At 43.3% G+C, this 26,263-nt stretch overlaps 1 protein-coding gene across 2 annotated transcripts in view; it reads left to right on the top strand.

Moving 5' to 3' along the window:
- HIPK2 (homeodomain interacting protein kinase 2) overlaps window positions 1-26,263 on the top strand; it is a 438,745-nt gene that overhangs the window by 268,443 nt on the left and 144,039 nt on the right. Inside the window, exons 4-9 of one of the 2 annotated variants that reach the window (XM_078673112.1) lie at window positions 3,835-3,954; window positions 5,324-5,410; window positions 15,313-15,497; window positions 18,982-19,144; window positions 22,201-22,260; window positions 24,758-24,977. In XM_078673112.1, coding sequence (XP_078529238.1) covers window positions 3,835-3,954; window positions 5,324-5,410; window positions 15,313-15,497; window positions 18,982-19,144; window positions 22,201-22,260; window positions 24,758-24,977 — 835 coding nt within the window. The remainder of the gene's footprint in view (window positions 1-3,834; window positions 3,955-5,323; window positions 5,411-15,312; window positions 15,498-18,981; window positions 19,145-22,200; window positions 22,261-24,757; window positions 24,978-26,263) is intronic. The other variant, XM_078673119.1, reaches the window with a different exon arrangement.

Raw genomic sequence — 26,263 nt, 5'->3', positions numbered from 1 at the left:
GATGCTTGTGATGCTTGTGGATGTGTGATGCTTGTGGATGTCTGTTGCTTGTGGATGTCTGTTGCTTGTGGATGCCTGATGCTTGTGGATGTCTGATGCTTGTGGATGTCTGATGCTTGTGGATGTCTGATGCTTGTGGATGTCTGATGCTTGTGATGCTTGTGGATGTCTGATGCTTGTGGATGTCTGTTGCTTGTGGATGTCTGTTGCTTGTGGATGTCTGATGCTAAGCATGTCTGATGCTTGTGGATGTCTGATGCTAAGCATGTCTGATGCTTGTGGATGTCTGATGCTTGTGGATGTCTGATGCTTGTGGATGTCTGATGCTTGTGGATGTCTGATGCGTGTGGATGCCTGCCGCTTGTGGATGCCTGATGCTTGTGGATGTCTGCTGCTTGTGATGCTTGTGGATGTCTGATGCTTGTGGATGTCTGATGCTTGTGGATGTCTGATGCTTGTGATGCCTGTGGATGTCTGATGCTTGTGGATGTCTGATGCTTGTGATGCTTGTGGATGTCTGATGCTTGTGATGCTTGTGGATGTGTGATGCTTGTGGATGTCTGTTGCTTGTGGATGTCTGTTGCTTGTGGATGTCTGTTGCTTGTGGATGTCTGTTGCTTGTGGATGTCTGATGCTTGTGGATGTCTGATGCTTGTGGATGTCTGATGCTTGTGGATGTCTGATGCTTGTGGATGTCTGATGCTTGTGATGCTTGTGGATGTCTGATGCTTGTGGATGTCTGATGCTTGTGGATGTCTATTGCTTGTGGATGTCTGTTGCTTGTGGATGTCTGATGCTAAGCATGTCTGATGCTTGTGGATGTCTGATGCTAAGCATGTCTGATGCTTGTGGATGTCTGATGCTTGTGGATGTCTGATGCTTGTGGATGTCTGATGCTTGTGGATGTCTGATGCTTGTGGATGTCTGATGCTTGTGATGCTTGTGGATGTCTGATGCTTGTGATGCTTGTGGATGTGTGATGCTTGTGGATGTCTGTTGCTTGTGGATGTCTGTTGCTTGTGGATGTCTGATGCTTGTGGATGTCTGATGCTTGTGGATGTCTGATGCTTGTGATGCTTGTGGATGTCTGATGCTTGTGGATGTCTGATGCTTGTGATGCTTGTGGATGTCTGATGCTTGTGGATGTCTGATGCTTGTGGATGTCTGATGCTAAGCATGTCTGATGCTTGTGGATGTCTGATGCTAAGCATGTCTGATGCTTGTGGATTTCTGATGCTTGTGGATGTCTGATGCTTGTGGATGTCTGTTGCTTGTGGATGTCTGATGCTTGTGGATGTCTGATGCTTGTGGATGTCTGCTGCTTGTGATGCTTGTGGATGTCTGATGCTTGTGGATGTCTGCTGCTTGTGATGCTTGTGGATGTCTGATGCTTGTGGATGTCTGCTGCTTGTGATGCTTGTGGATGTCTGATGCTTGTGGATGTCTGTTGCTTGTGGATGTCTGCTGCTTGTGGATGTCTGCTGCTTGTGATGCTTGTGGATGTCTGACGCTTGTGGATGCCTGACGCTTGTGGATGCCTGACGCTTGTGGATGTCTGCTGCTTGTGATGCTTGTGGATGTCTGATGTTTGTGGATGTCTGTTGCTTGTGGATGTTTGATGCATATGGATGCTTGATGCAGATTGCATGTCTGCTGGGGTGACAGCGTCAGTACAAGTCAAGCTCTAAGTTGGTGTGTGCTGGGACGGGCAGTGTCAGAACTGGTTGCCTCGGGGAAAAATACAAGTTCTCCCTGTAAATAAAGAAAGAGGAGGTGAGAAAGGAGGGTCCGGCTTGGAGCTGGGAAAGAGGCTGAAAGGGAGGGGAGAATGCATGGAGCGCATTCCAATGAAGTCTGTTGCGAGGCGTGGGGGGTGGGGGAGGGGAGCAGGCATATGGTGTGTGTGAGCAGCCTTTGATGTGCGAGAGAGTGGCCGTGAAAGAAGTAAACAGCAGGCATGTAATTAGGGGGGAGGAGAAGTCGCGCTGGGGTGAATACCCGAGGCCAAGCTGCCCGCGGGAGGGAGGCTGAGGGAAAATACATGCAAGGCAGGCGGCTGGGGGCATGTGCACGCGCTTTTTCACGGGCACTGCAAGGAATCGCCACGATTCGTTGCAAGTTGGTTAAAGACTGTTTAAGCCCCCATAGTCTCGCAAGCTCGATGCGCATGCGCATCGACAGGCGAGACCTAAAAACGATATTACTTCACTTACCTTAAAAACTATATTACTTCACTTACCTTAAAAACGATATTTTGGCTGTCGATATTCTGTCCTGTCGATATTTTCTCCAAACGATATTTTGGAGTCGATATTATGTCCAAACGATATTTTGGAGTCGATATTATGTCTGTGTAACATAAATAACGACTAGTGTTGGATCTTCCTGGGTGACTTACAGAACTTCAGTTTAACTCCTAGACCTTTATATCCCTTACACATTATATTGGAGTTACACATTTTATTTTAAGTATTACACTTCGCACACACACAGATTAGTTCTCATCGGGCGACAATTCTGGCATGGTTGGCTGAGTGTAATTCAGCAAAGACCACTGTTATCTGAAGTTGGAACATGAGAAAAGACTTTGCAAGTGGAGTCTACAAATATCAGTCTAGGTTGAGTGGTCTCCAGGCTGCTCTGAGGTCTAAGAACCGTCAGGAAACTTGTCCTTCACATAGAGCTTAGCCAAGTCATGTACTTGGGACTCAGAGAAAGTCGGCCTGTTAGTGTAAGTCAGTGCTGGGCAAATAGGGAGTGAGTTTGTGCAGAGTACCAGTTTCACGTTTAAATCACAAACTATATAAATGTCAGATACATATAAGCTCTGAATCCTTGTCTGTCTCGAAAATAAATCAAAGCTGTAGGTATGCCAGTGTCAGACACCCTTCAAGAGCATTAATCTGGGGCCCAGTGAGAAAGCACTATCGACAAACATAGAGAGACTGCATTATTCTTGAGAAGACACTTTATTGAATTGAATCCTGCTAAGGTTCAGTTTGATTGTGTTCTGCAACCATGCAGGATTCTTAGCCCTCTTCTAGACCACAGGAACTCTAATGCACATACTCTGAGGAATGATCAACACTTTTTTATAGACCTAGATTAATTAGGTCATCATTTTTAGGGTTGTTTTTCCCCTTCTTTCAGGTTTCAAGATTTATACGCTTGCTTGGTTGCTGAGATTGTGAGCATCTTGTGAAATCTGACTGTAATCGAACTGTGCTTGCACAGCTGATCTGTCATGAAACTTATTTTGAACGTATTGCACCAGGATTGGTGCAAACATTTTACATCTTAATTCTTCCTGGTTTGGTGGTTATTGAGGCTGATCTAAGACCTGGTCTTCTGTTGAAGACTCTCTTACGTAGTTGAGGTAGCGTATTTGAACCTTAGGCGTCTGGACCTCTGATTTACACTTCCCTTGCGACTCCAATATGAATGTTGCTGCCCTGAATTACAGTGCCTGTGAGGAATCATCTACTTTATCATACAGCTGGGAGAGGATGCTGTATGATTCACAGCAATGATGGAAGATGGGATTGTATAGAGATGGATCTGGAACAAAGGAACAAGTCCGACTGCCGCACTAAAGACCTGATGAAGGCCTAACAACTACTGCCACCAAAAAAGCCTCTACTAGAGAGTGCTAACACATGGTTTGTTGTTGGTGTAGCTTTGAGCATCAGGGCATACTAGAGTGAAACGATAGGTAAAGTTAAAGGTAAGTAGAACTGCCCAGTAGCTTGACTGAACAGTGTCTGGAATCAATACTTACTAAGAGTTGACGGCATTGATATTGGAAACTGACCCTTCTCCCGCCTTCCCTTTCAGATCCGGTACATTTCACAGACGCAGGGCTTGCCAGCCGAGTACCTGTTAAGTGCTGGGACGAAGACCACCAGGTTCTTCAACAGAGACACCGACTCACCCTATCCACTGTGGAGGCTAAAGGTAAACGTGCATGTGAAGCTCACATTCTTGCCAGCATAAACACACACAAAGCAGGAGATTGTTAGCACTGCAGTCTTATTGTTTGAGAGTGTTGCGGGAGGAAGCCTAGAAGATGCAGCAGCACAGCGGAGTGATGTTGCCACATCAGCCTTCTTGTGTTGCTGTTGCAGTATGACTTCTTCAAGCATAGAGTCAATCAGCCAGATTCATGAAGCCAAAATCGGCTCGCAAAGGGCCAGATTCTGAGAATCTGGGCCTTTGCGAGCGCTGTTTTTTTGCATTTGGGATTCATCATCCCAAATGCAAAAATCGCAAATTTAGAAATTGCTAAATTGCGTATAATTGAATTTAAGGAATCTCAATTTGAGATTCCTTAAATGCAATTCATGAACCATTTTAGAATTGCGAATTCGCAATCTGGGGCCGCTATTTACTGCGAAGTCTGACTACATGGTAAATAGTGAAAACTAAGTTTCTAAGTTGTATGTTACACACACACATACCCTTTGGACATGTGTGTGCGCAACACCAGTGTAAATTACCATTTCAGGGGTGCTACAGGGTGTCCTTTGGACACCCTTGCACCCTTGAAATCGCTTCCTTATTTGCGATTCGCTAATTGCGAATCGCAAATAAGGAATGACTCCCCATTCATTCCTGTGGGCCTAAAGGCCCATAGGAATGAATGGGAAAGCCATTCCTTATTTGCGATTAGCAATTAGCGAATCGCAAATAAGGAAGCAGTAGAAATCGCAAAAAATATTGCGCTTTCTACATGCATCCGGTTTTGCGAGTCTTTAATAGAGATTCCTTAATAATCGCTATTAAGGACTCGCAAAACAGGAGCATGATGAATCTGGGGGTATATCTCCGGTACCCAAGAACAGTAGTTGTGCTGAACACACTGATGCACATCTCAGAACTGCTCTCCTCCACTATGGTGTTGTCTGATCTTTCTAACCACTTGGAGGCCAACTTCTGTCCGTAAGTCAGTTACCTTTTTTAACATCTATTGGCCACAGAGGAGGAAACCAGGCAACAGAAAAAGAATTAGAAGAAACAGTTTTTCCTCTTTTCTGATAGATTAATTGTCTGACAGAGATTACTGAGATGTTTATTACGAAGCTATAGACCAATGTCCAAGCTTAGGGCCTGATTTAGAGTTTAGTGGTAACTGAAAATCTACCAGCTTGTGGATGAAACTCTAAATACAGTGTAAATGTCAACTAAATGTACTACATCATTTTATCTCTGTGGTGCAGAAAATTAAACCAGTGGAGTCTAGTGTGTGTTGTGCGTAATTTCTGTGTGTTGACAACAGGGGTGTTTACAGCGTAGACGCCAATCTTCTCTCTTATGTATTATTTAGACACCGGACGATCATGAGACGGAAACTGGGATTAAGTCGAAGGAGGCGCGGAAGTACATTTTCAATTGTTTGGATGACATGGCACAGGTAATAGTTTTTCATTGACCATCAGTTCCCCAGAGGAAGAGAACTTTTGTTCTACTAAAGGAAACAAGGGATGTTGTGCTCGGTAAACAATACAAACTAAATCACACATATGAATAAGTTGAGATCCACTGGACGTAATAGCAGGAAAAGACGCAAAAGTTGTACTTCATTGTGGGAAGTTAGGTGCACATACGGAACTGTAATTGGAGTATGATAGGTTTCACTGTACTGTAAAATAATCCAAGGTAGCTGCAATGAGTTGAGGCCGTTTGCCCTTCACAATAACAGTTTGGAATGAGGTGCACTAAGTGTGGTTGCTTGCACTGTAAGGTATAAGGTTCAAAAGATGCTGCTCTCTACAGCGAAGAATAGGGATAAGTTATAGACCTAGAGAAAATATATTTCTTCATGGATGCCAGACAGCTACTAACAATTTCACTGTAAGGTATAAGGTTCAAAAGATGCTGCTCTCTACAGCGAAGAATAGGGATAAGTTATAGACCTAGAGAAAATATATTTCTTCATGGATGCCAGACAGCTACTAACAATTTAACAGCTCAATGTAAGAGGTCACTGCTTTTAGGGCAAATGCACACTCATACTGACTGCCCTGAATTGGAATTCAGCGGCTACAGGGAGACTGAGACATCTGCGGCTTACTTTTTATACAGATAAGTTAGTAGTCTGTATCTGCTCCTGCTCTGAGTTTTGAAAACTCAACTCCTTTCTTCCACACTGATAGTGCTGCAGTAAACCTCACCTTCACTATTTGAATGCTTTTTATTGTGTTTTGCCTAAAAAAGACATCTTTCGACTGCAGAGAGCTCAAATTTGGCAGTTCCAACTACTTCTTGCCATAAAAAACACAAACATGCCTCATTACAATCTGCACTAAAGACAGGGGTTCCTTCGCTGTAGAAGCATCTTGCATCCAAAGCTCTCTTCCATTACAAGTTTGATATGCCTCTTCCCCGAAGGTGTTTAGAATAAATATCAAGACAGTCTTATTTGGCTATAGGATGCACTGAGACTACGACCAACACAACCCCAAGTTGTAAGCCGGTCGTAAGTGCCATCAGTCTGTTAGTCACTGTACAGGACACTCACACGCTGCCTAATCTGCCGTGAGGGGAACGGCCAACTCGCTCCTTGCACTCACCCCTGTTTAGCTCCAGAACCGCGCCGTGAGGGAAACGGCCAGCGCTCTCACCATCAGCGCTCACACCGCCATCCACCGCCATCCACCCGGTGCAGCAGCAGCTGGGGAACTACATCACCCAGCTGCCCCGGGGGTGGACGCGGCGGGTGTGACGACGGAGACGCGCCAGGAGGCGCCTCATTAGCAGGGAGCGCCGAAGCTCTTGGGACACTCACACGCTGCCTAATCTGCCGTGAGGGGAACGGCCAACTCGCTCCTTGCACTCACCCCTGTTTAGCTCCAGAACCGCGCCGTGAGGGAAACGGCCAGCGCTCTCACCATCAGCGCTCACACCGCCATCCACCGCCATCCACCCGGTGCAGCAGCAGCTGGGGAACTACATCACCCAGCTGCCCCGGGGGTGGACGCGGCGGGTGTGACGACGGAGACGCGCCAGGAGGCGCCTCATTAGCAGGGAGCGCCAAAGCTCTTGGGACACTCACACGCTGCCTAATCTGCCGTGAGGGGAACGGCCAACTCGCTCCTTGCACTCACCCCTGTTTAGCTCCAGAACCGCGCCGTGAGGGAAACGGCCAGCGCTCTCACCATCAGCGCTCACACCGCCATCCACCGCCATCCACCCGGTGCAGCAGCAGCTGGGGAACTACATCACCCAGCTGCCCCGGGGGTGGACGCGGCGGGTGTGACGACGGAGACGCGCCAGGAGGCGCCTCATTAGCAGGGAACGCCTCTCGCACCCGCGAGTCGCGCGCGGGAGGGCGCCGGGAGAAGCCCGGGACAAGGGCGGGGCCGTCCGAGGCCGGAGGAGGCCGGGCTGGGCCCAAAATTCTGGACTATTTGTTGTCCCCTATGTGGATTTTGAATTGGTAGGCACCTTCAATTCTTCTACTAACTTACTCTGACTGTTATTTAAGTGCCTGAATATTGGTTTATTGTTTCTGATCGGTCACAATTATGCCTAGTGAAACTAGAAGTAAGGCTGCTGCGGGTGGGGCCAAGTTGATTGGGACCCTTGACGATTTTATTGTCCGCACAAACACATTGATAGATCAGGGAATAGTCCTAATGGAGAGGAGGGTGTCCCAGGATCTGGCGTTCGCGAATAGGTCCTCTATGGGCCACATTGCGCAGGCACGTACTCCAGGAAGTGCCGCGGCCCAGACTACTTCTGAGCTGACTCTTGTTGAGGTACACAATAATATGATTACTCAACCCGAGCTCCGGGACTCTTTTCCAATTGACTCTCAGCAACTGGCACCTTCTGGAAATATTTTGATTTCCCCACAAATAGATACCCAGGCAGAAAGTCGAATATTGATTTACAAGGGACAAGGGAGGGAGCAATTCCAAAAAAAAGGCATACTAAACAAATTCCCAATCATAAAAAGACAACTGTGACACCTGTACATAGAATAGGACCTGTACAAAGTACAGAGCGATTAAGTGGAATTTCTGGAGAGGTCCCTAGGGAAGGAGTAGTTGGTCCACTAATTATGCCTATGACCATCATGGACTCTACCCTAGATGACACCCTGGCGGATATATTTAATAACAGTTCGTCATCTAATGGCACTGTTGCTAATTTAGACAGGGAAGATCCTAATAAAGAGAGGGAAGACCCCTTTATAATAACACTAAAAAACTTAATTAAAGCCCTGTTGTGCCCTTTGGAAATTAAGCTCCAGGCTATGGAATTACAACTAAAAGCCATGCATACGGATATAACAGCTCTCCGCTCGACCACAACTAAAAATCCCATACAGCCAACCCTTCCTCAAAATAATTTACCAATAACAACAACAACTATAGCAGAAGCTACTAATCCCGCTTCAAAAGCACCTGCACTAAAACCGTGTACTCCAGTGATTAGTAAAAATGTAATCAAATCTACTCCAGCTGTAGAGGTAAATAAAAATAAATCAGTTATTCCAACTAGTATTGTCGAAAAACCCATCCAAGATAGACCTGAGAAACGTAGAGTTATTAATTTACCACCAGACGCCTGCCCATACGTAGTCATTCTAACGGGAGTCCCAGAATTAGCTACCCAAGTAAAAGAATCATTTTGGGCACTCAAAAATAAAGTGTTTCACTGGCTGAACTCCAATCACCCCCTTCCACCTAACATGAATAGTAACTTAAAAATGGTGGAACGCGCCCCTTGGGTGGGGAAAAGTACAAAAAGACTACAAGGGGACTGTGTGGTGATAACCTTCGACAACCCGAGATCAGTGGAATATATTTGTGAAAGGTCTAAGAGTCATAATGGGGCAACAATTGTGGCAAGGCCGCTCTCTTTCTTTTACATGCCTGTGCAGCATATGGATAATAGATGGAGCTGGATGAGGGGCTCTAACTTTGCACAGGGAGGATGGGGTAACAAAACACGACATGACTCAGTTCGTAATGCTTGGGGGGAAGAGGTAAATGATGGCTGGTCTATAGTTAAACGAGGGAGAGGGGGAACAAACTATTCAGACCAATACCGACATAATGAATGGAGGGACTTCCAACAAGCTCCGTTCCCTATTCCCTGTTTCAATCGATTTAGCAACTTGGAGGCTGTAGATTGACAGTTAGACATCCAGGCAGTAGAATCCCCCATGTTTTTACCCACCCTAAGTAACCCATTGGATAGCCCCGGGCTGATTCTTCCACTTGCTATGAGCCCAAGGCAGGAAACTGGAAAGAACTTAATACCTGCAAATGATGTATTAAATGTGGCCAATATCTTGGGAAATGAGGTTGAAAATTTCAATGAAATGGACATCAGAAGTGTTGAAAGTACGCACCGGAAAAAAGATACATGTTCCTTAATGTTCTGGAATGTGGCAGGACTTAAAACAAAAATTACCAATCCGGATTGGGAGGGTGTGATAAAAGATATAGAAATTATGGCTCTCCAGGAAACATGGGCCACTGACCAGATACATTTGAATGGTTATAGAACGTTCTGTACGCCAGCAATTGGGGCCAGACCCGGGAGACCAAAGGGTGGTTTGATAACGTACCTGTCGAATAGCTTAGTTTATGAGAGGGTACGCTTTTATTCTAAGTGTGAGTTCTACCATAAATTAGCAATAGACACTAAAACTGGATTGCGTTTTGTAATTATAAATTTTTATAATAATATTCCAGTTAATATTTCACGTGACATTCTGAAAATGTTAGCGATCGATTTGCAGTGTGAGTCTGACAGCAATGGAAAGGAGGTAATGATTTTGTGGGGGGGTGATTTTAACTGTCCACTATGCACAAAAGGTTCTAAAGGAATTTGTGGTATAATGTTGGAGCAGGATGTTAATTTACCACATTTTAAACACACAGAGACCGGGGATCTGCTGAACGAATTATTATTTGATCATGATCTGGGATTTGCTAATGAATTAACTGAGCAGTCAATACCCTTTCAAGCAACTTTTATTGGGAGGGGAGCATCCACCACGATAGACTTTAGCCTTTGCTCCAATGGTTATGGTCATAAACTAGCTAGTTATAAAATAATGGATGCACCACTCAGTGACCACCTACCGCAAAAAATTGAGATTGAGAACCTTTTCTTGGCCTCCTATAATGAGCAAGTACAGGTTGTCCCAGATATTATATTAGGTAGACAGAATGGGTACACCCTCAAGTGGAGCAAGGTGGTACCTGAAGACTTTCTTAAAAAATTGCTAATTAGCTGCCCCGAAAATTTTAAGATCTGCCTAGATGAGGAATCCGATAGTGAAAGTATATTAGTTAATTTTAATAACATTGCTTCCACTATCAAAGAGAACCTACTCTTAGTATTAAAAAATGGTTTAACGAAGGGTACAAGATGGTTTGATAGAACCTGTACTAAGGCTCTAACAGATCTTAAACATGCATTACATAAGGACCCACGTGATGCTATAGAGATAAGAACCCTAAGGAAGGGTTATAATGAGGCCCTAAAAAACAGAAGAGATGTCATTAAAAAAGGTGTATGGGAAGAACTTTGCACAGCCTCACAAACAAGGGATGCATCCGCCTTCTGGAGGGTGGTAAACGCCCCCCTACCATACGAAAATACCAAAGCTCGGTTGGAAATTGCGATTAATGAGGATAATTGGGTCACGCATTTTTCCACCTTGTATATGTCAGTAGATGAGATAGGAAATACTGAGGTAAACATAGAAGGCGAATCAGTTGAGGAGGAAAGTGAACTCAAGGTAACATTACCAGAGATTGTTGAAAGCCTGGGAGCTACCAAGGGCGGAAAAGCGGCGGGCCCAGATGGTATCCCGGCAGATTTGTACAAGTCAAATATCGAATTATGGGGCCCGATACTTGTACAACTTTTTAATGCAGCTCTTGTAAGGGGACTGAACCCTTCCTGGTTCACATCAATTATTGTACCCATCTACAAGAAGGGAAATAGACAAGACTGTGCCTGTTATAGGCCAATTTCCCTTCTGGATTCGTCAATAAAGATCCTTGGTAGAGTGATTTTAGTTAAACTGCAAAACTGGGCGGAGGAGGCGGGGGTAATTAGTGATTTACAATTTGGATTTCAAAAGGGCATAGGAACAATAGAGCAAGGATTAAATTTGTTTCTGATTCAGCAGAAACATATTGTGATAAAAAGGGAGCGCCTATATTGTGCATTTGTTGATCTCACATCAGCTTTCGATTGTGTGTCCCATAGTAAATTATGGGACGTGATGTCACAATTGGGCGTGGAAAAGTCGATAATCCAATTCTTAAGGGACCTATATGCAGGAGCATCAGCTGTTGTACATTTTGGCAAGAGGGGGGAATGCACCAGATCTTTTGGAATAGGGCGTGGAGTGCGCCAGGGGTGTGTACTGGCGCCCTTCCTATTCCTCATTTATATAAATGGTCTGGAAAAGTGCCTGCTGCAAGAGTGTGGGGATATGCCTAAGATCGGAAAGAGATTCATCCCCACACTCTTGTATGCAGATGATGCTGTTTTGATGGCACGTACCCCCATTGCCCTACAAAAAATGTTAACATCATTTAATCAGTTCATGCTTGACCTTAATTTAAAAATAAACTGTAGTAAGACTTTTTCAATGAACTGTGGCACGCGCACCAAAAAACAAATGAAAACAATGTACATAAATAATGCCCCCTTAGAAAGAACATCTACCTTCCCATATCTTGGAATTTTGTTCCACGAAACTGGTACGTGGTCAAGTGCGGTGAAGGTACGAACGCTCCTGTTCTCTAAGACAATCATGGCATTAAAAAGTTTTACACGTAAATTGGGAATGAAACCAATCAGGGAAATTTTAACTGTGTACAATGCAACGTGTGTATCTGTGGCACTGTATGGAGCTGGCCTCTGGGGTTATACTAATATAAAGTCACTTCAGATAGTCGAAAATAAATTTTTAAGGAACATTCTATCACTTCCGGAGAGTACAGCGAACTCTATATGCCATGACGAGTTGGGGTTGCCCTATATTACGGACACAATACAACCCATCTTACTATGGCACAGAGTATGGACAGTGAATGAATGAGTATTAAACCGAGCCATAATACAGGATGTCTTAAAAATGGGGAGAGCAAATGTCGTTGAATGGCTAAATTACATCAAAACGTTTCTTAATGAAATAGACCGTTCACATTATTACAATGATCCGCCTTCTATGGCACATATCCCCAGAAAAGAACTGAAGACACTATGTATGGAATTCCTCAGAAATAAAAGACAGCTTGATGAATCGAATAAAAATACTGTCACTTCTCATCAACTAATTTTAACAAGTGACAGATTACAGCCATACTTAAGTTTATATATGCGTAATTTTGACAGATTACTTTTGACACGTTTTAGAGTTAACATTGTTTTTAGACTATTTACTTTCCCTGTAATGAATTCATGGTCCAAAGAACTTCCTCTATGCCCCTGTGATGAAATATCTATGCAATCCAATATACATGTTCTATTTTTTTGTAAATTCTATACACTGCCTCGTAGAAAATTGATTGTTCCCATTTTAAAGGAAATGAATGTGAACAGGTGTCGCCTAGCGTATTTAGAACTGCAAAAAATGGACAATGTTTTTACTGTGGCTTCGTTAATTGAGTATTTTAAACAGGTTTTTAAATTTAGGAAGTCGCTTCACTTGAACGAAATGTAACAGTGTAAATACTATGTATTGTTTTAAATATCCTCCTTCATTGATGTAATACTGAGAACTGTAAATGAAATATGACTGCTGTTGCTTTTATGGTTATATCTTTTTTAGCCGAATAAAGTACTTTTTGACTTTGACTTTGACACTGTACAGAAAAATGACTTGGGATGGATTGCCCTGTTCAGTACCATGTTTGAGTGGGTTGAACTGCTCAGTAAAATGAGCAACAGTAGTTTGCACTGTACCGCAATAATAGTTGAACTAGGTTGCACACTACAAAAGCGTAAGTAGCAAGAGGTTATGTAGGAAATCCGCCTTTACTTCATGGTCACCTGACTTGTCTGTTTTTTGCTAAACTCTATGTTGTTGCTGGCTTTAGAACTCTGTACACTTTACCCCTGCTAACCACTAGTTAAAGTGGCTGTGCTCCTCGTTTTAGCATTATCAAATTTGCAAACTGCTAATTGGTATATTTAACATGCCTATAATTCCCTATTATATGTTACAAAATGCACACAGGGCCTGAAAGTTACATGCCACTAGTGAACTGCTGCACCTACTGTGCCATGCACTACATTGGCAGGGCAAACATGGGTCCAGACCTTCCCTGCGTAGCCTTACTGTAGCAGTGTAAAACCTGCAATTCGACTTATCAAAAGAAACCCTTTAGACAGATCAAAGTTAGTTTTAGAAAGTTATCTTTTTGCTGCCTGAAGTGACTGGAGGCTAATTTGCATTCCCTCTACCACTTTTCCCAGATAGTGATTATCATTTGAATAGGGGTGAAAAAGTTGTGAAATGCCTGCCAGGAGCAAACAGTAGTCTGACCTGAATGGGCAGAGATGGCTACTCTGAGCTTTGCAGAATATGCAGGGTGGGGCTGTGGGACTCCTTTTGACAGAACCGTGTTAAATCCTGCTTGACGGGTCTACTGAGCCACATGCAACAATTGAAAGGGAAAGAACAGGATGCCAAGACAATTCTAATGTATCTACTGTCTGATTGCTGAAGAACCATGCTTTTGTCCCACCAGACCTCCATCTCTGGGCTTATAGTGGGTACAGTGGCTGCCTCAAAGTGCATTTAGTGTTAGATATGGAGGACTCTAGACTTCTCATAGTACGCCCCCCACATACCCCTAGCCCTCTGAGCCCAACTTCAGTGTGACTGAACACTTTCGCCATCTTGAAAATTCCCAAAATAATTAGGGTTGGGTCCAGGACCTTTTACCCCATTGATTGTGGTGTGTTTAGGAGTCATTGCCACCCACCAGCTGGTGCCAGGCTTAAAGTTGGCATCTCCAGAAACTCACTTCAGACAACTGCTGAATCTGAGGAAACACAGAAGAGGACTGAACCTGTTGTCCGTTACCTGAGATGAACCCGTAAGAACTGGACTGCTCCCTCTTGTGCCCAGGATAAAGATATAAACTCCAAGGGTCATAAGGGTGACAGGAAGACAACTAGCAACAAAAGCCCTTTCCTGCAACTTCCCAGCTGACGAGCAGAGCAGTAGCACCTGGGACTGGACCCTTTTGTTAGCCTCCCCCCAACACCCTGTGAGTCTTTTTAAGTGCATCCCCTAAGGTCCTGTGGGCTTTAGACACAAATAAGGATAGTTTGGATACCCTTCCCTTCCGTAGGCGTCACTGCTTCACAGGATAGTATATGCATGTGCGGTGTCCTTAGTAACATTTGATTCGTTTGGGCTATTAGAAACATCTTTTTGTTGAAGGAGGCATATCATGTGCTTAATGCACCAAATCCATAATTATGTGGAAACTAATCAGTGTTTGAGTGGCTCTAACTACAGTGTACGAGAAACCAATGAAATATTGTGTTATAGCAAAAGAGTTACAGAAGTTCTTACTGCCCTATTGGACATGCTGCGCAAGGTTCTACTGAAGACTATAACATGGGGGATTTTTGTAAGGTATCTTCTGTACTGTAAAAGCCCGCCCGTAAGGGGTTTACAAGCTGGATAAAGGGATTTGGGGGATTCTAATATACCTTATGAGTTGAGAATGATTCTGTTAGCTATTGAAAGTGGTATATGTTTACACTGCATAGTACGGATCTTTTTAGAAGGTTCCCTGTACTACAGTAATCCATGGACTCCAAGGCTGTCATTTTTTTTTTGAGGAGGTTCTTTACACAATGATTTAGGAGAAAGTATAACTAGCTACGGAGTATACTACCTGACGCTTTAGCTATAGGAATACGCTGTACAAAATAGTGCACCACTGATGGAAATGTTTGAGTAAATCGGAATTTGCAAGTCAGAAGTTTTGGTTCTTTTGGGATTACTACATGTATAAGACAGAGTACACCTGTGGACACCTTGGACTGTGCAGTACTAAGGGTATAGTTGCAGAATCCATTAACATGGTAGATAGAAGTGTCAGGTGTAGAAACTCCATGGTCGAGGAGTAGTGTTAAGGTGTGTTTTCTTTTGTGTTCTAGATTACTGGGTCTATTAACAGCCTAGACTTGTAAACACACTGTAAACGAGAAGACCAGAACACTCTATGCATAGGATAAGCTGGGACATATGTGCTCAGGTACAAAGCTTGGAATTCAAGTGTGTGAACTTTCTCCCATTTTCATCCATAGGTGAATATGTCAACAGACTTGGAGGGAAGCGATATGTTGATTGAAAAGGCAGACCGACGGGAGTTTATTGATCTGTTGAAGAAGATGTTAACAATTGATGCCGACAAGAGGATAACCCCCATAGAAACACTGAATAGCCCTTTCGTCACCATGACACATCTGCTGGACTTCCCACACAGCACACAGTAGGTTATGTTTTTATGTCTTAAATCTGGTTTTCGGAGAATGACAAGAAAGATGCTGCTCTAAGGTCAGCTCTTGCGAGCAGGAAAAAGACAAACACTGAGGTGAGGGTATGGCTCTCGTCAGTGGTAGAGAAGAGGAGCAGAGGCTTCTGGGTAAGAGTGTGGATGACTTTGGCTTTCTTAGTGGGGTTTGGTCCTCAAAGAAGTAAGATGCAAAGAGATGGGATATCACCCATTGTAGGGGGAGGAAAAGCTGATGGCCAAGTGGGAGGATGAAGTTTGCGGGACAAGAACAGAGCTCCTGGTAAGATTGAGCTTGCAGAAGCTTCTTGGCAGGGATTGGGTTTTAATGGGTATACGGAATGTTTTGCAAGAGGGCAGCTAGTGCCTATTTTGCACCGCTGGGGTGACCTTAGGCAAAATACTGCAGAAACTAATGGGAGGTTAAAGGTAGCAGCACTAGACATTTGCCGAATTTACTGTAAACAGGAAGGATCAATAACATGTTACCATTGTTGGCATGTAGACTCTAGCTTTTATACTCAATGTATTGTGAGTATCATTTGTACCAAAAGCATTTTGCCATTTTGCCATTTGCCATTTGCCTTTGCAAAGGCAAACTCATTGCCTTTGACAATGTTTTTTGATAATTATTTTCAGTAGTGACAAAAATAAAATGGTATTGTCAGTGCTGAAAAGTAACAAACAAAAAAGTACAATTATGTCCACAGATCCATAAATGTCACAGATGCACACGTATGCTTCATGACGCTACAGAGTGATGATGTATACATTCTACAAGCATCAAGTCACATGCGCATGCATGTCTTATAACGTTATCACCATTTGTTTTTTCCTGTTCCAAGATGAAGGACACCCATCTTGGAGGAGTACATTTAAAATGTGCACATAAGTGCATTTTCACAAAAGAGCTGCCCAAGAGCAAATTACAGCTGCTAGGCCCTCCTTAGAAGTTGAACCAGAAATAAAACTGGGAGAGTGGGCCCAATGGATGAGCAGGGAGTGTAGGGATATTTAGTAAATGCCAACAATGAGTGGTGTTGACCTTTGATGGGCAGAGGGGTAATAGAAGACAAGACTGTATCCTGGACTGGTGCAATGGAGTTCCAAACGCAGAATTTAATTTAGGCCCACATGGATCGCAGTCAACCCAGAATTGGGACTTGTAGTGTAAACCTGATTAATTGGCCGCCATCTTATAAAGTAAGGATATGTATGGAATTCTGCAGAACACTCGAGTGCAGCCAATCTTTTTTCCAGGATTTTTTGTCAGGCTCGCCATCGTGAAGGGTACTCCGAATCGAATCGTACACCGGCTTGGCTGCATGGAAATAGCAGTACAGTGTTTTATTTGAACTATCCAGATTAATGTTCAGTAGTTTTCTGGATACAGGAACAATGGATAACTTAAATATTTAAATTCGTCATCAAGAGAACAAAAGAAGGAGGAATCTTTATTGATTCAAGTATCTCAATTTTTTTTAGCTTCAACAGAAAAGGGGCCAACATGTGTTTCACGACATCAAGGTCGCTTTATCAGGGCCAAATCATTATTCTTCAGTAACATAAAATAAAATACAAATTCCCACACTCCGTGAACAGAAAGTGACTATGATCAGGAAAAAAGTATGAACATACATCATATAGCAAAGAAAACATGAGAATCGCTGATCAATATCCTCTAAGTAGTATGTCATAATTACAATACACAAAAATTAAGCATAAAACAGTGAAGAAAAAACATGCACAATATAAATCAGGAAATGCAATGACTTAGTTTAAACAGTACGAAAACCATGTATGAATCTACAAGTTGTAACGGCCCGAGTTAAATCAAGTACGTGAGAAAAAATAACTGTGTCCTCTGCTGCATGTGTGGATCAGTGCCTAAATCCTTCTGCCACAGGAGAGAATCAGTTCTCATTAAGAAACCAACACCATGAAGGGAAAAAGATAATCGTAAAAAGATAAGCCATCATAAAAAGCAGTGAATAAAGGGTGAAATAAGTCAAATAAGAGTAAAAGAAACAGGTGTGTCAGAAACTCCCTGACAATTTAATAATCCAAAGTGTTAAAGTTATGATGAACATTTACCAACAATCAATACAATATGTAATTTCTGTTTTCGTCCAAATTTTAAAACAAATGTTTTCACACTCCAAGTCTATATTCATACCAATATAGTAATCATCAGGATCAGGGCACACCAGAGCAGCTGTAATAGTGCAGTTATTCACATCAACTACAGCTTCCCTTGTTGCTCTCCCTAGTTTCTTCATCTTTGCCTGGGTCACTGGAAAAGACGATTCTTACTCTTCTACTTACACTGTTTCTGTTCTCTGCCTTAGAAGGGCAAACACCAGGGACAGTGTGTGTGCGGACAGGAGGATAGAGCAGACTGTGGTTGTGGTGTCAGGGGCAGGCTGGCAGGATCCTGGACAGGGTAGATTTTCCTCAGATGGAAAGCACACTGAAAGGTATTGAAATGTCGTACAGTAGACACTGAGCCGGAAGTGAGCAGAGCACAGCGGCAGGGTGGGAACCCAAAGCAGTTTAATGGATCTGCAATTTTTCAACCCAGTGCCTGAAGATGGAGGTAATCCATACTGTTTTGCCCACCATAAGGGTGCAATGGGTGTTGTCACTTTGTTGCTACCGTACCATAAACGTCGAGATATTTCCATGAACTTTTGACATTCTGCAATAATTTCGTTGTTTTTTTGCACTACTTAGGAGCCTTATCTTTATTTGACACATGGATGTTTCTCAAGTGAAATGAAGACATTTTGACTAAAACTGTGTGGAAAATAATTTGAGATTCATTTAATTAAAAAAAATTGCCACAGTATAGGAGGCCTTCGCATTTTATGTTATTTTCTGCCAGTAACGAAGCGTGTGTTTTTGTATCACCTATTATTATCTGCAGTGTGTAAAGGAACTTCCTTCAGGAAGACATTGCTAGGAAATGGCGAGATCCATGTAAGTGGTTGGAACTGGATAGACCATTCCTGGAAGGAGAGAATCACAGGTGGGGGCGTGGGAAAGGACAGGATGGGGAGGCCATGCACTCCGCAAAAAGAGGGCATTTAAGGGCAAGTAGGTAAAGAGTTTCTCATTTGGGGCTTTGCCTTGTTTGACTCCCCATAAACAACCACAGAACAGCAGTTACTGGATATTTTGTTTTTAGTGCATGTGACAATGACTGCACTGTATTGACAATGCCTATTGATTATGCATTGTTTGGGCCCTAACCTAGCAGATCCATGACGGGTTGCAATACCCTGTTTTCTTTGACTGTGAGATAGACCTTAATAGGACCTGTGTGATCTCAAGCCCTTTGGGGATACCTTTATGGTGACCTCACCTCACACTGTGTCCATAAAAAACTTTACTTAGGTGATTTCCTACTATCTCAATTGTCCTTTCACTTCTTTCTCTTAATCCACAATATCTCTCTCGCCAGTGTCAAGTCCTGCTTTCAGAACATGGAGATCTGCAAGAGAAGGGTCAATTTATACGACACTGTGAACCAGAGCAAGACGCCGTTCATCACCCATGTGGCACCAAGCACGTCCACCAACCTAACCATGACCTTCAACAACCAGCTCAACAGTGTCCACAACCAGGTGAGGTGGGATTTCAAGAGAACAGAGACCTCAGGAAGAGGAATGAAAGACTGATTGCGGGAGAAGGGGTACAGGTCTGATGAGAAGTAGTGTCTAAAAGAAGGTGAAGGCTGCCTGCCCGTGACGTTTAAAGGGAAAACACCGGGGAAGGGGGGTGAATGACTTATGATGGTGTAAGAGGGCTGGAGAGAAACAGGATCTGCAACCAGGAGAGGACTATCCGACAGTCACTCAGCTAGAAGAGACCTGAGATTCAGTGACAAATGACTGATATTGTGGCAATGAGAGCAGGTTAAAGAGGTATTAACGGAAGAGTATGGAATCTATGGACAGAGGGAGCTATAAGAAAGGTAAAGAAAGTGGGTAAAATATATAGAATTAGTGTGCTTGAGCAGGGCATCCAGGCACACCTTCAAATTGATACATTGTAAGTGACAGAGAGAAAACTCTTAAAAGTGGATTGTTTCTTCTGCCTGCAGTCGTGGATGCACTTCAAGTGACCACAGCATACTGGCCATGCCTCCAGCGCCCAAGAAAGAACAGGAGGTGTGAGGATGCAGAGACTGAGATTAAAAGGGGAGCTAAGGATGGGAATTGTTATGGAGAGCGACTTGAAGATGAGGTGGAAAGAACACAGAGATAGGTTGGGGGAATATGGGAACAAAATGTGAAGGGCTGCAGATTTGAGAAGGAATGGTTTGGGAAAGCGTGGCTGCACACGCTCACTAACCGTCTCCTATCCCCAGATCTTTATAAGAGTTGAGTTGGAAAAGAGATCTAGCAAATTGTGAATCAGTGTGGGCAAAGCATAGAAGCAAAAGGATGGAAGGATGGGTATTGTGTGGAAATAAAATGAAGAGGAGCTATGTCCCCATCATAGTGGCAGGTAACTCTGCTCCCTAAAGCAGGATTCTCAGTAACTTCCTACAGACAGCAATGTTACTTAGTTTTAAAGGCACACATGCCAAGGTGTTACTTTTCTCCCTCTTAAAACTTTGTCTCCTCTCTGGATTAAATGGGAAAATGAAAAGCTTCAGATTTCTTAAGTCTCTCTTAAATGTTTCAATGTTCCTCCAGAATATAGGGCAAGATGCTCAGCTGGCGCACTTTGCAAAATCAGGCAGTAAAACCCAGACGTGAGATTTCAGTTTGCGAGGCATTTTCTTTTGATTTTTAAATATACATAACATAGGGTAGTACCATTAACGTAGAGTTTTGTGCATTTTGAACCATTCAGTTTGGTGGGATGAAAATGTCCCCTTCATGGGACAGGGGCATGTACCCCTGCCCTGAGTGACACAGCTGCACCTAAAACTAGAATCTTGAGTTTTGACATGCACAGCTAACAGGCCGAAGCCTGTCCATGGTGATGTCATGGCAGTACCCTCTCTTGTCGACATGGGACGACTGTCCGCCTCCCAGGCTGTTGACATGAAGCAGTGGTGGCAGCATACTCATTGTTGTGAATTAATAGTCCATAACAGACCCTTTTTCTGTGTCAGAAGGGAGTGTGGCCAACCTACCACTTGAGTGTACGCTTGTAACGCAACTGGTGCTATGTAAAGCGCTCTGATACCCGATACCTTCAAGTCAAGTTCGCGCCATATAAAACTCCGTAAAAAAAAAGAAAATGTAGAGTAGATACAGCTTCCCCAGGCATGGAAGTGTGTGGCCTGCATTCCCATGCTGGATGATGAAGTCAAGACACACATGTGAGGAAGGAAGGAGTCAGGGCTAAACCTAGCAATCTTTTAATGCGGTGGGGTAACACTGATTGTGGGATCGAATCACACCGCACACATGAATAATGCTTTCATTCAGTGCTGCAGTCCTTGTGAATACAGAATCATGGGACTCGCAGAGCAGTGTGTGAGAATTCATTGGGATTACGAGGGCCGAGCGTCCCTAACAGATGAACTGGGGTTCATTTGAAGGAGTCTCTGGATATGTGAAGCAGCACTGCTGTATTCACGTTGTTTTAAGTGCTCATCTTAACAAATGAACTAAGCCTCGCGTGCATTTAAAGATTTTTTAGATTTCTGCAGTAAAGGACTTGAACTGTTCAAATCCGGTGTTTCAAGAGTGTGAGCTGGGATCTATGTAACAAATATGGACTTTACTGACTGCAGTTACGGCGCTCAGTGGCACGGGCTGGATATTGTTTTATAGTGAATTCATTTAAGAGTATAATGTTTGTTGCTGTTTGAAATGTCTTACGTGTCCCCTCATGTTTGTTATCTTGCTGCTAGTGGTAGTGTATTGTCTATGCCTATCGTTTCTGATGTTTTAAATGGAGCACCAACATGGCACACTTTAGATTGGAAAAGGTAGTGTTACTGCCGAAACGCGTCTCTCCTGTATTCTAGTGCCCAAGATTGACATGATTGAATAAACATGTTTCAACCCATGAGGTAAGAGAGACGCATTTCGGCTTATAAAAAAGCCTTTGTCAATATATATATATATATATATATATATATATATATATATATATATATATATATATATAGAGAGAGAGAGAGAGAGAGAGAGAGAGAGAGAGAGAGATAGATGGATAGATACACACACATATATAGGTATATTAGGTAAATACAAGACGTCAGGGAGTTACAGATATGGGAATATATTGCTTCAAGGAGCTACAGAAATAGTGGTTACTGTACAAGACTTCAGAGTGTTATAGAAATTAAGGATGCAGCAAGTTAAAGAGTTGCATGGTGGTTCTACAGCACTTTCGAGAACCGTGGATGTGGTATGTGTGGGGGATAACTAAAAAGTTGTCACTGAGAGGAGACAGGACTTCAGCATGTGGTCTACAAGGAAATACAAAGACTTGAAGATCCTGCACAGATAGAGGATGTAGAACTTTCAAAAGTTAGAAGCCAAAGATCATGTTTATTGGTGGAGAGCCAGTCTGAAGGGTTGCGCGTGTCCCACAGTGTCTTGTTCCTAACATTGTGATGCCGCTTCTCCCATGTTCTCATGCCATGCCACCTCACCACCGACCGCCTCTAACACCAGACATTTCTTTTCCTCCATTGCTGATTCATCTGAAGCGGCGGATTCAGAATGGCATTCGGGAGATGCAGGCAGCAGAAGCTAGGATAAGACACGAGGTAATGCCCCGTGCTATGAACTTTATACACAGCCAGGTGACTGGTCAGATGACAGCAAGAAAAAGTGTATTGTGCTGCCGCCTGTTCAGCTTAAGATGTTCTGTCATTGGTGATAAGTGTACGGCAAATTTGGGTAATTGGCAGCACAGAATTGGTGGGGGCACTTCTGCTTACGATGGTAGATCCTGCAAGAGGGCCAGGGTGCCACCAAATAGATTGGGTTTGTATGGCAGGGACCCTTAGTTTGAATTTGTACTTCCAGCTGACACTCACTGTAATTTTGGCCTAGTCACTTAAAGTAATCAACCTGCTGACTATATAAGGTGCATATACTTCAGATGTTATCATGTCTATGCCTTCGTATCCTGGGGCTCTAAAAGGGATTTAATCCAGACTTACATTCAGCTTCTGGATATTGTGATTTATGCAATAGTGCACTCATTATGCACTGCTAAGTAACTGTCACTGGCCCAAGATCACAAAGTGTGTCAGTAGGAAATGTCCTGACTCCAAACCTGATACACCTCAGATGAATGGTCACCTGAGTGTAACAGGTTCTATTCCTGAGGAACTCTGCCTCTGTAGTAGGCTCTATAAATGCGTAAGAACGCTTACTGTCTTTTACAGCGAAAAACACAAGGTGACTGTATGTTTCGGATACCATCTAGCTGGAGAGAAAGTCGAAGAATATTTGGAGTGTGGTGATGGGGCGTCTCACGGGGCTGTGAGAACCAGGCCTAGCTTTTGTGTTTTAATTCCAGAATGGCCGTGTCCTACAGGCAGCCCATTTGTAGTCACGCCTCATCAGGTTGTGGGACATTAACACTGTTCTTTTCCATTGATCTCTTTGAAATATTTTTCACTTCCATGTTTGTCTTCACCAGTCTGTGTCCATGACTGTCCTCTTCTCCATGCCATTTCAATGCTTGACTTTTTTGTATCAGTTCTTCAGCGCATCAAATTTGTTTCTGTTTTGTTCAGCTCTACCTCCTCTGCTCTCCTTTCCTTCTGCATTACATCCTTTACTGTCCGTGTATTCCTGTGTTTCAATCTGATGCGTTCTCTGATATTCCTGACTTATGACCTTTTAATTATAATTAGTTTCTCGTAATGTTTCCCTTGTATCAAAATAGTTATCCTTGGTGTCCCTCATTTACTGGTTTAGATGTCGTTCTCCTTCCTTCCGCCATGTGTCCATCTATGTCTCATCTCTCTTCTGCCAAACCTCTGTCCCTTAAGTCTGCTTGTTTCTCTTTTTCTCCAACAAATAGTTTGTCAATGACGCGTTATTTTCTCTACCTCTACGACTTAACCTCTTCCCCATGCAAACCCTTGCATCTTTAAATTCTTCATATCCCTGTCAGTCTTTCAAACTTCATATACACTCACTTAGTCTTTCGAAACACATTCCAAAACTCTAACCCTCGATTCTCACCACCCCTGTTCTCAATACACCTGTGGGCAGGCTTTTTCAAAGCTTTTTTGACTCAGGCAAAAACAGCAAAAGGTGTCCTTTCTATCTTCCCATCTGTTTGCCACACACATCATTCGCCTACCTTTCCAATTCTTCGTATTTCAGCCTATCTGGCTCATCAATCCAATAATCTCTCCTCCACTGATATTCTTCTCCCAGTCTCTCTCCCTCCTAATCAATTCTACCATCTTCCTCCCTAACATGGTAATTGAAATATCCATTGTCTGCCACCAAATAAATATTCCCATCTCCCTTGCCACCTCCACTTGCATCCCTTAATCAGTTCTACCATTTCACTCCCTAAATGATGCTTGTGCTAATGTGCTCCCCTGGATCAAACATACTACCCCATTCCTAAATTACCATATACCAATCCTTCTCTTTAAATGACAACTCTTCCATATTGCATACATTTATTTCTTTAAACTAACTGTTTCGTCATATATCTTTGATTTTAAAGTCAATCATGTTGTTTGTCTTTTTAAATGTTCTCAATTCTCTGATGTTTATTTTAAATGTCCCATCTCTTAATCTGTTCCATCTAATTTTGAAATCTCTTACACCTATATTTCACACCTATATTGACCATCATATGCTTTCATTAAGAGTGTCATCCATATATATCTGTATCGTGATTTTTTAAAATAAAATTCCTTACAATAATTATTACACATCTGTCTCTTTAAACCAGTTTGTATTCACGCTACATCTGGTATCCTACATTGGTCTCCCAGTTTGTCTCTTTTGATTGTCTGCGTCCTCTACATCCTTGTTCTCTTTTCTGGTGTCCCAGTGGGCCTTTCCCAGGGTGCAGAGTTGCGTTCAGTAGGGCTGAATGAGGCTCTTTCTTCTAGTTCTAGCCGTAGGCCACTCTCACTTTATCCCTATTGCTCTTTGGTTTTCCTTTGCTTGTTTGCCGTCCCCTTATGTTTGAGTTGTCGTTGGCTCTCTGGTTTGTGTTGCTCTTCCCTCATTGTTGTCATTGTTCTTGTTGTCGTTGTTTGATTCCCACCATTCCTTTAGGCCAACAACCTGGCTCCCACCACCACAAGTGCCACCCTTACCCTAACCAATCCTGAAGTCTCCATACTAAATTACCAATCTGCACTCTACCAGCCTTCGGCGGCATCCATGGCTGCGGTGGCCCAGCGAAGCATGCCCCTGCCAGCGGGGACGGCACAGATTTGTACACGGCCTGACCCCTTCCAGCAAGCCCTCATTGTGTGCCCGCCAGGATTCCAAGGTGAGGAACTCAGACTTTTGATACTCTGCCTTCGTGTTTCCGTATTGTGAGATCTCGCCCTTTTCTTTCATGCACGCCTTGTAGTTCATTTCTGAGATACACAACATTTCTTTGTATGTTAACGGAAGCAGTCTGTATGGAACTGAGCTACATGACTGGTTATGTCTCATTGAAAACGTGTTTGATGTTAGGTCAGTGCACACCAATATGTTTAGCTCATTCCCACAATGTTTCTTTCACTCCTTGTGGCACATGTTGACAGAACCTCCACCACGCAATGCCACCACTAGTCCATATTACACTGAAGAAGTGACACTCAAATATTGTACTTTCAGGGGGGAGGGATAATTGCTTTTCCATATTACACAGAGGAAGCAACACTAAAGATATTGAACTTTTAGAGGGGTGTGATAATCACGCACCATATAACACAGAGGAAGCAGTACTCCCAATACTAAACTTTCAGGGGGGAGGAATAGTCACTGCACCATATTACACAGAGGAAGCAGTACTCCCAATACTAAACTTTCAGGGGGGAGAAATAGTCACTGCACCATATTACACAGAGGAAGCAACACTCCCAATACTGAACTTTCAGGGGGGAGAAATAGTCACTGCACCATATTACACAGAGGAAGCAACACTCCCAATACTGAACTTTCAGGGGGGAGGAATAGTCACTGCACCATATTACACAGAGGAAGCAGTACTCCCAATACTAAACTTTCAGGGGGGAGAAATAGTCACTGCACCATATTACACAGAGGAAGCAACACTCCCAATACTGAACTTTCAGGGGGGAGAAATAGTCACTGCACCATATTACACAGAGGAAGCAACACTCCCAATACTGAACTTTCAGGGGGGAGGAATAGTCACTGCACCATATTACACAGAGGAAGCAACACTCCCAATACTAAACTTTCAGGGGGGAGAAATAGTCACTGCACCATATTACACAGAGGAAGCAACACTCCCAATACTGAACTTTCAGGGGGGAGAAATAGTCACTGCACCATATTACACAGAGGAAGCAACACCCCAATACTGAACTTTCAGAGGGGTGTCATAATCACCGCACCATATTATACAGAGGAAGCAACACTCCCAATACTAAACTTTCAGGGGGGAGGAATTATCACTGCACCATATTACACAGAGGAAGCAACATTCCCAATGCTGAACTTCCAGGGGGGAGGAATAGTTATTGCACCATATTACACTGAGGAAGCAACACTCCCAATACTGATCTTTCAGGGGAGAGGAATAGTCACTGCACCATATTA

Source organism: Lissotriton helveticus, chromosome 1_1, assembly GCF_964261635.1.
Source record: "Lissotriton helveticus chromosome 1_1, aLisHel1.1, whole genome shotgun sequence".
Lineage (NCBI taxonomy): Eukaryota > Metazoa > Chordata > Amphibia > Caudata > Salamandridae > Lissotriton > Lissotriton helveticus.
The sequence above is the reverse complement of the archived record's forward strand: the minus strand, read 5'-3'. Positions and strand labels throughout refer to the sequence as shown.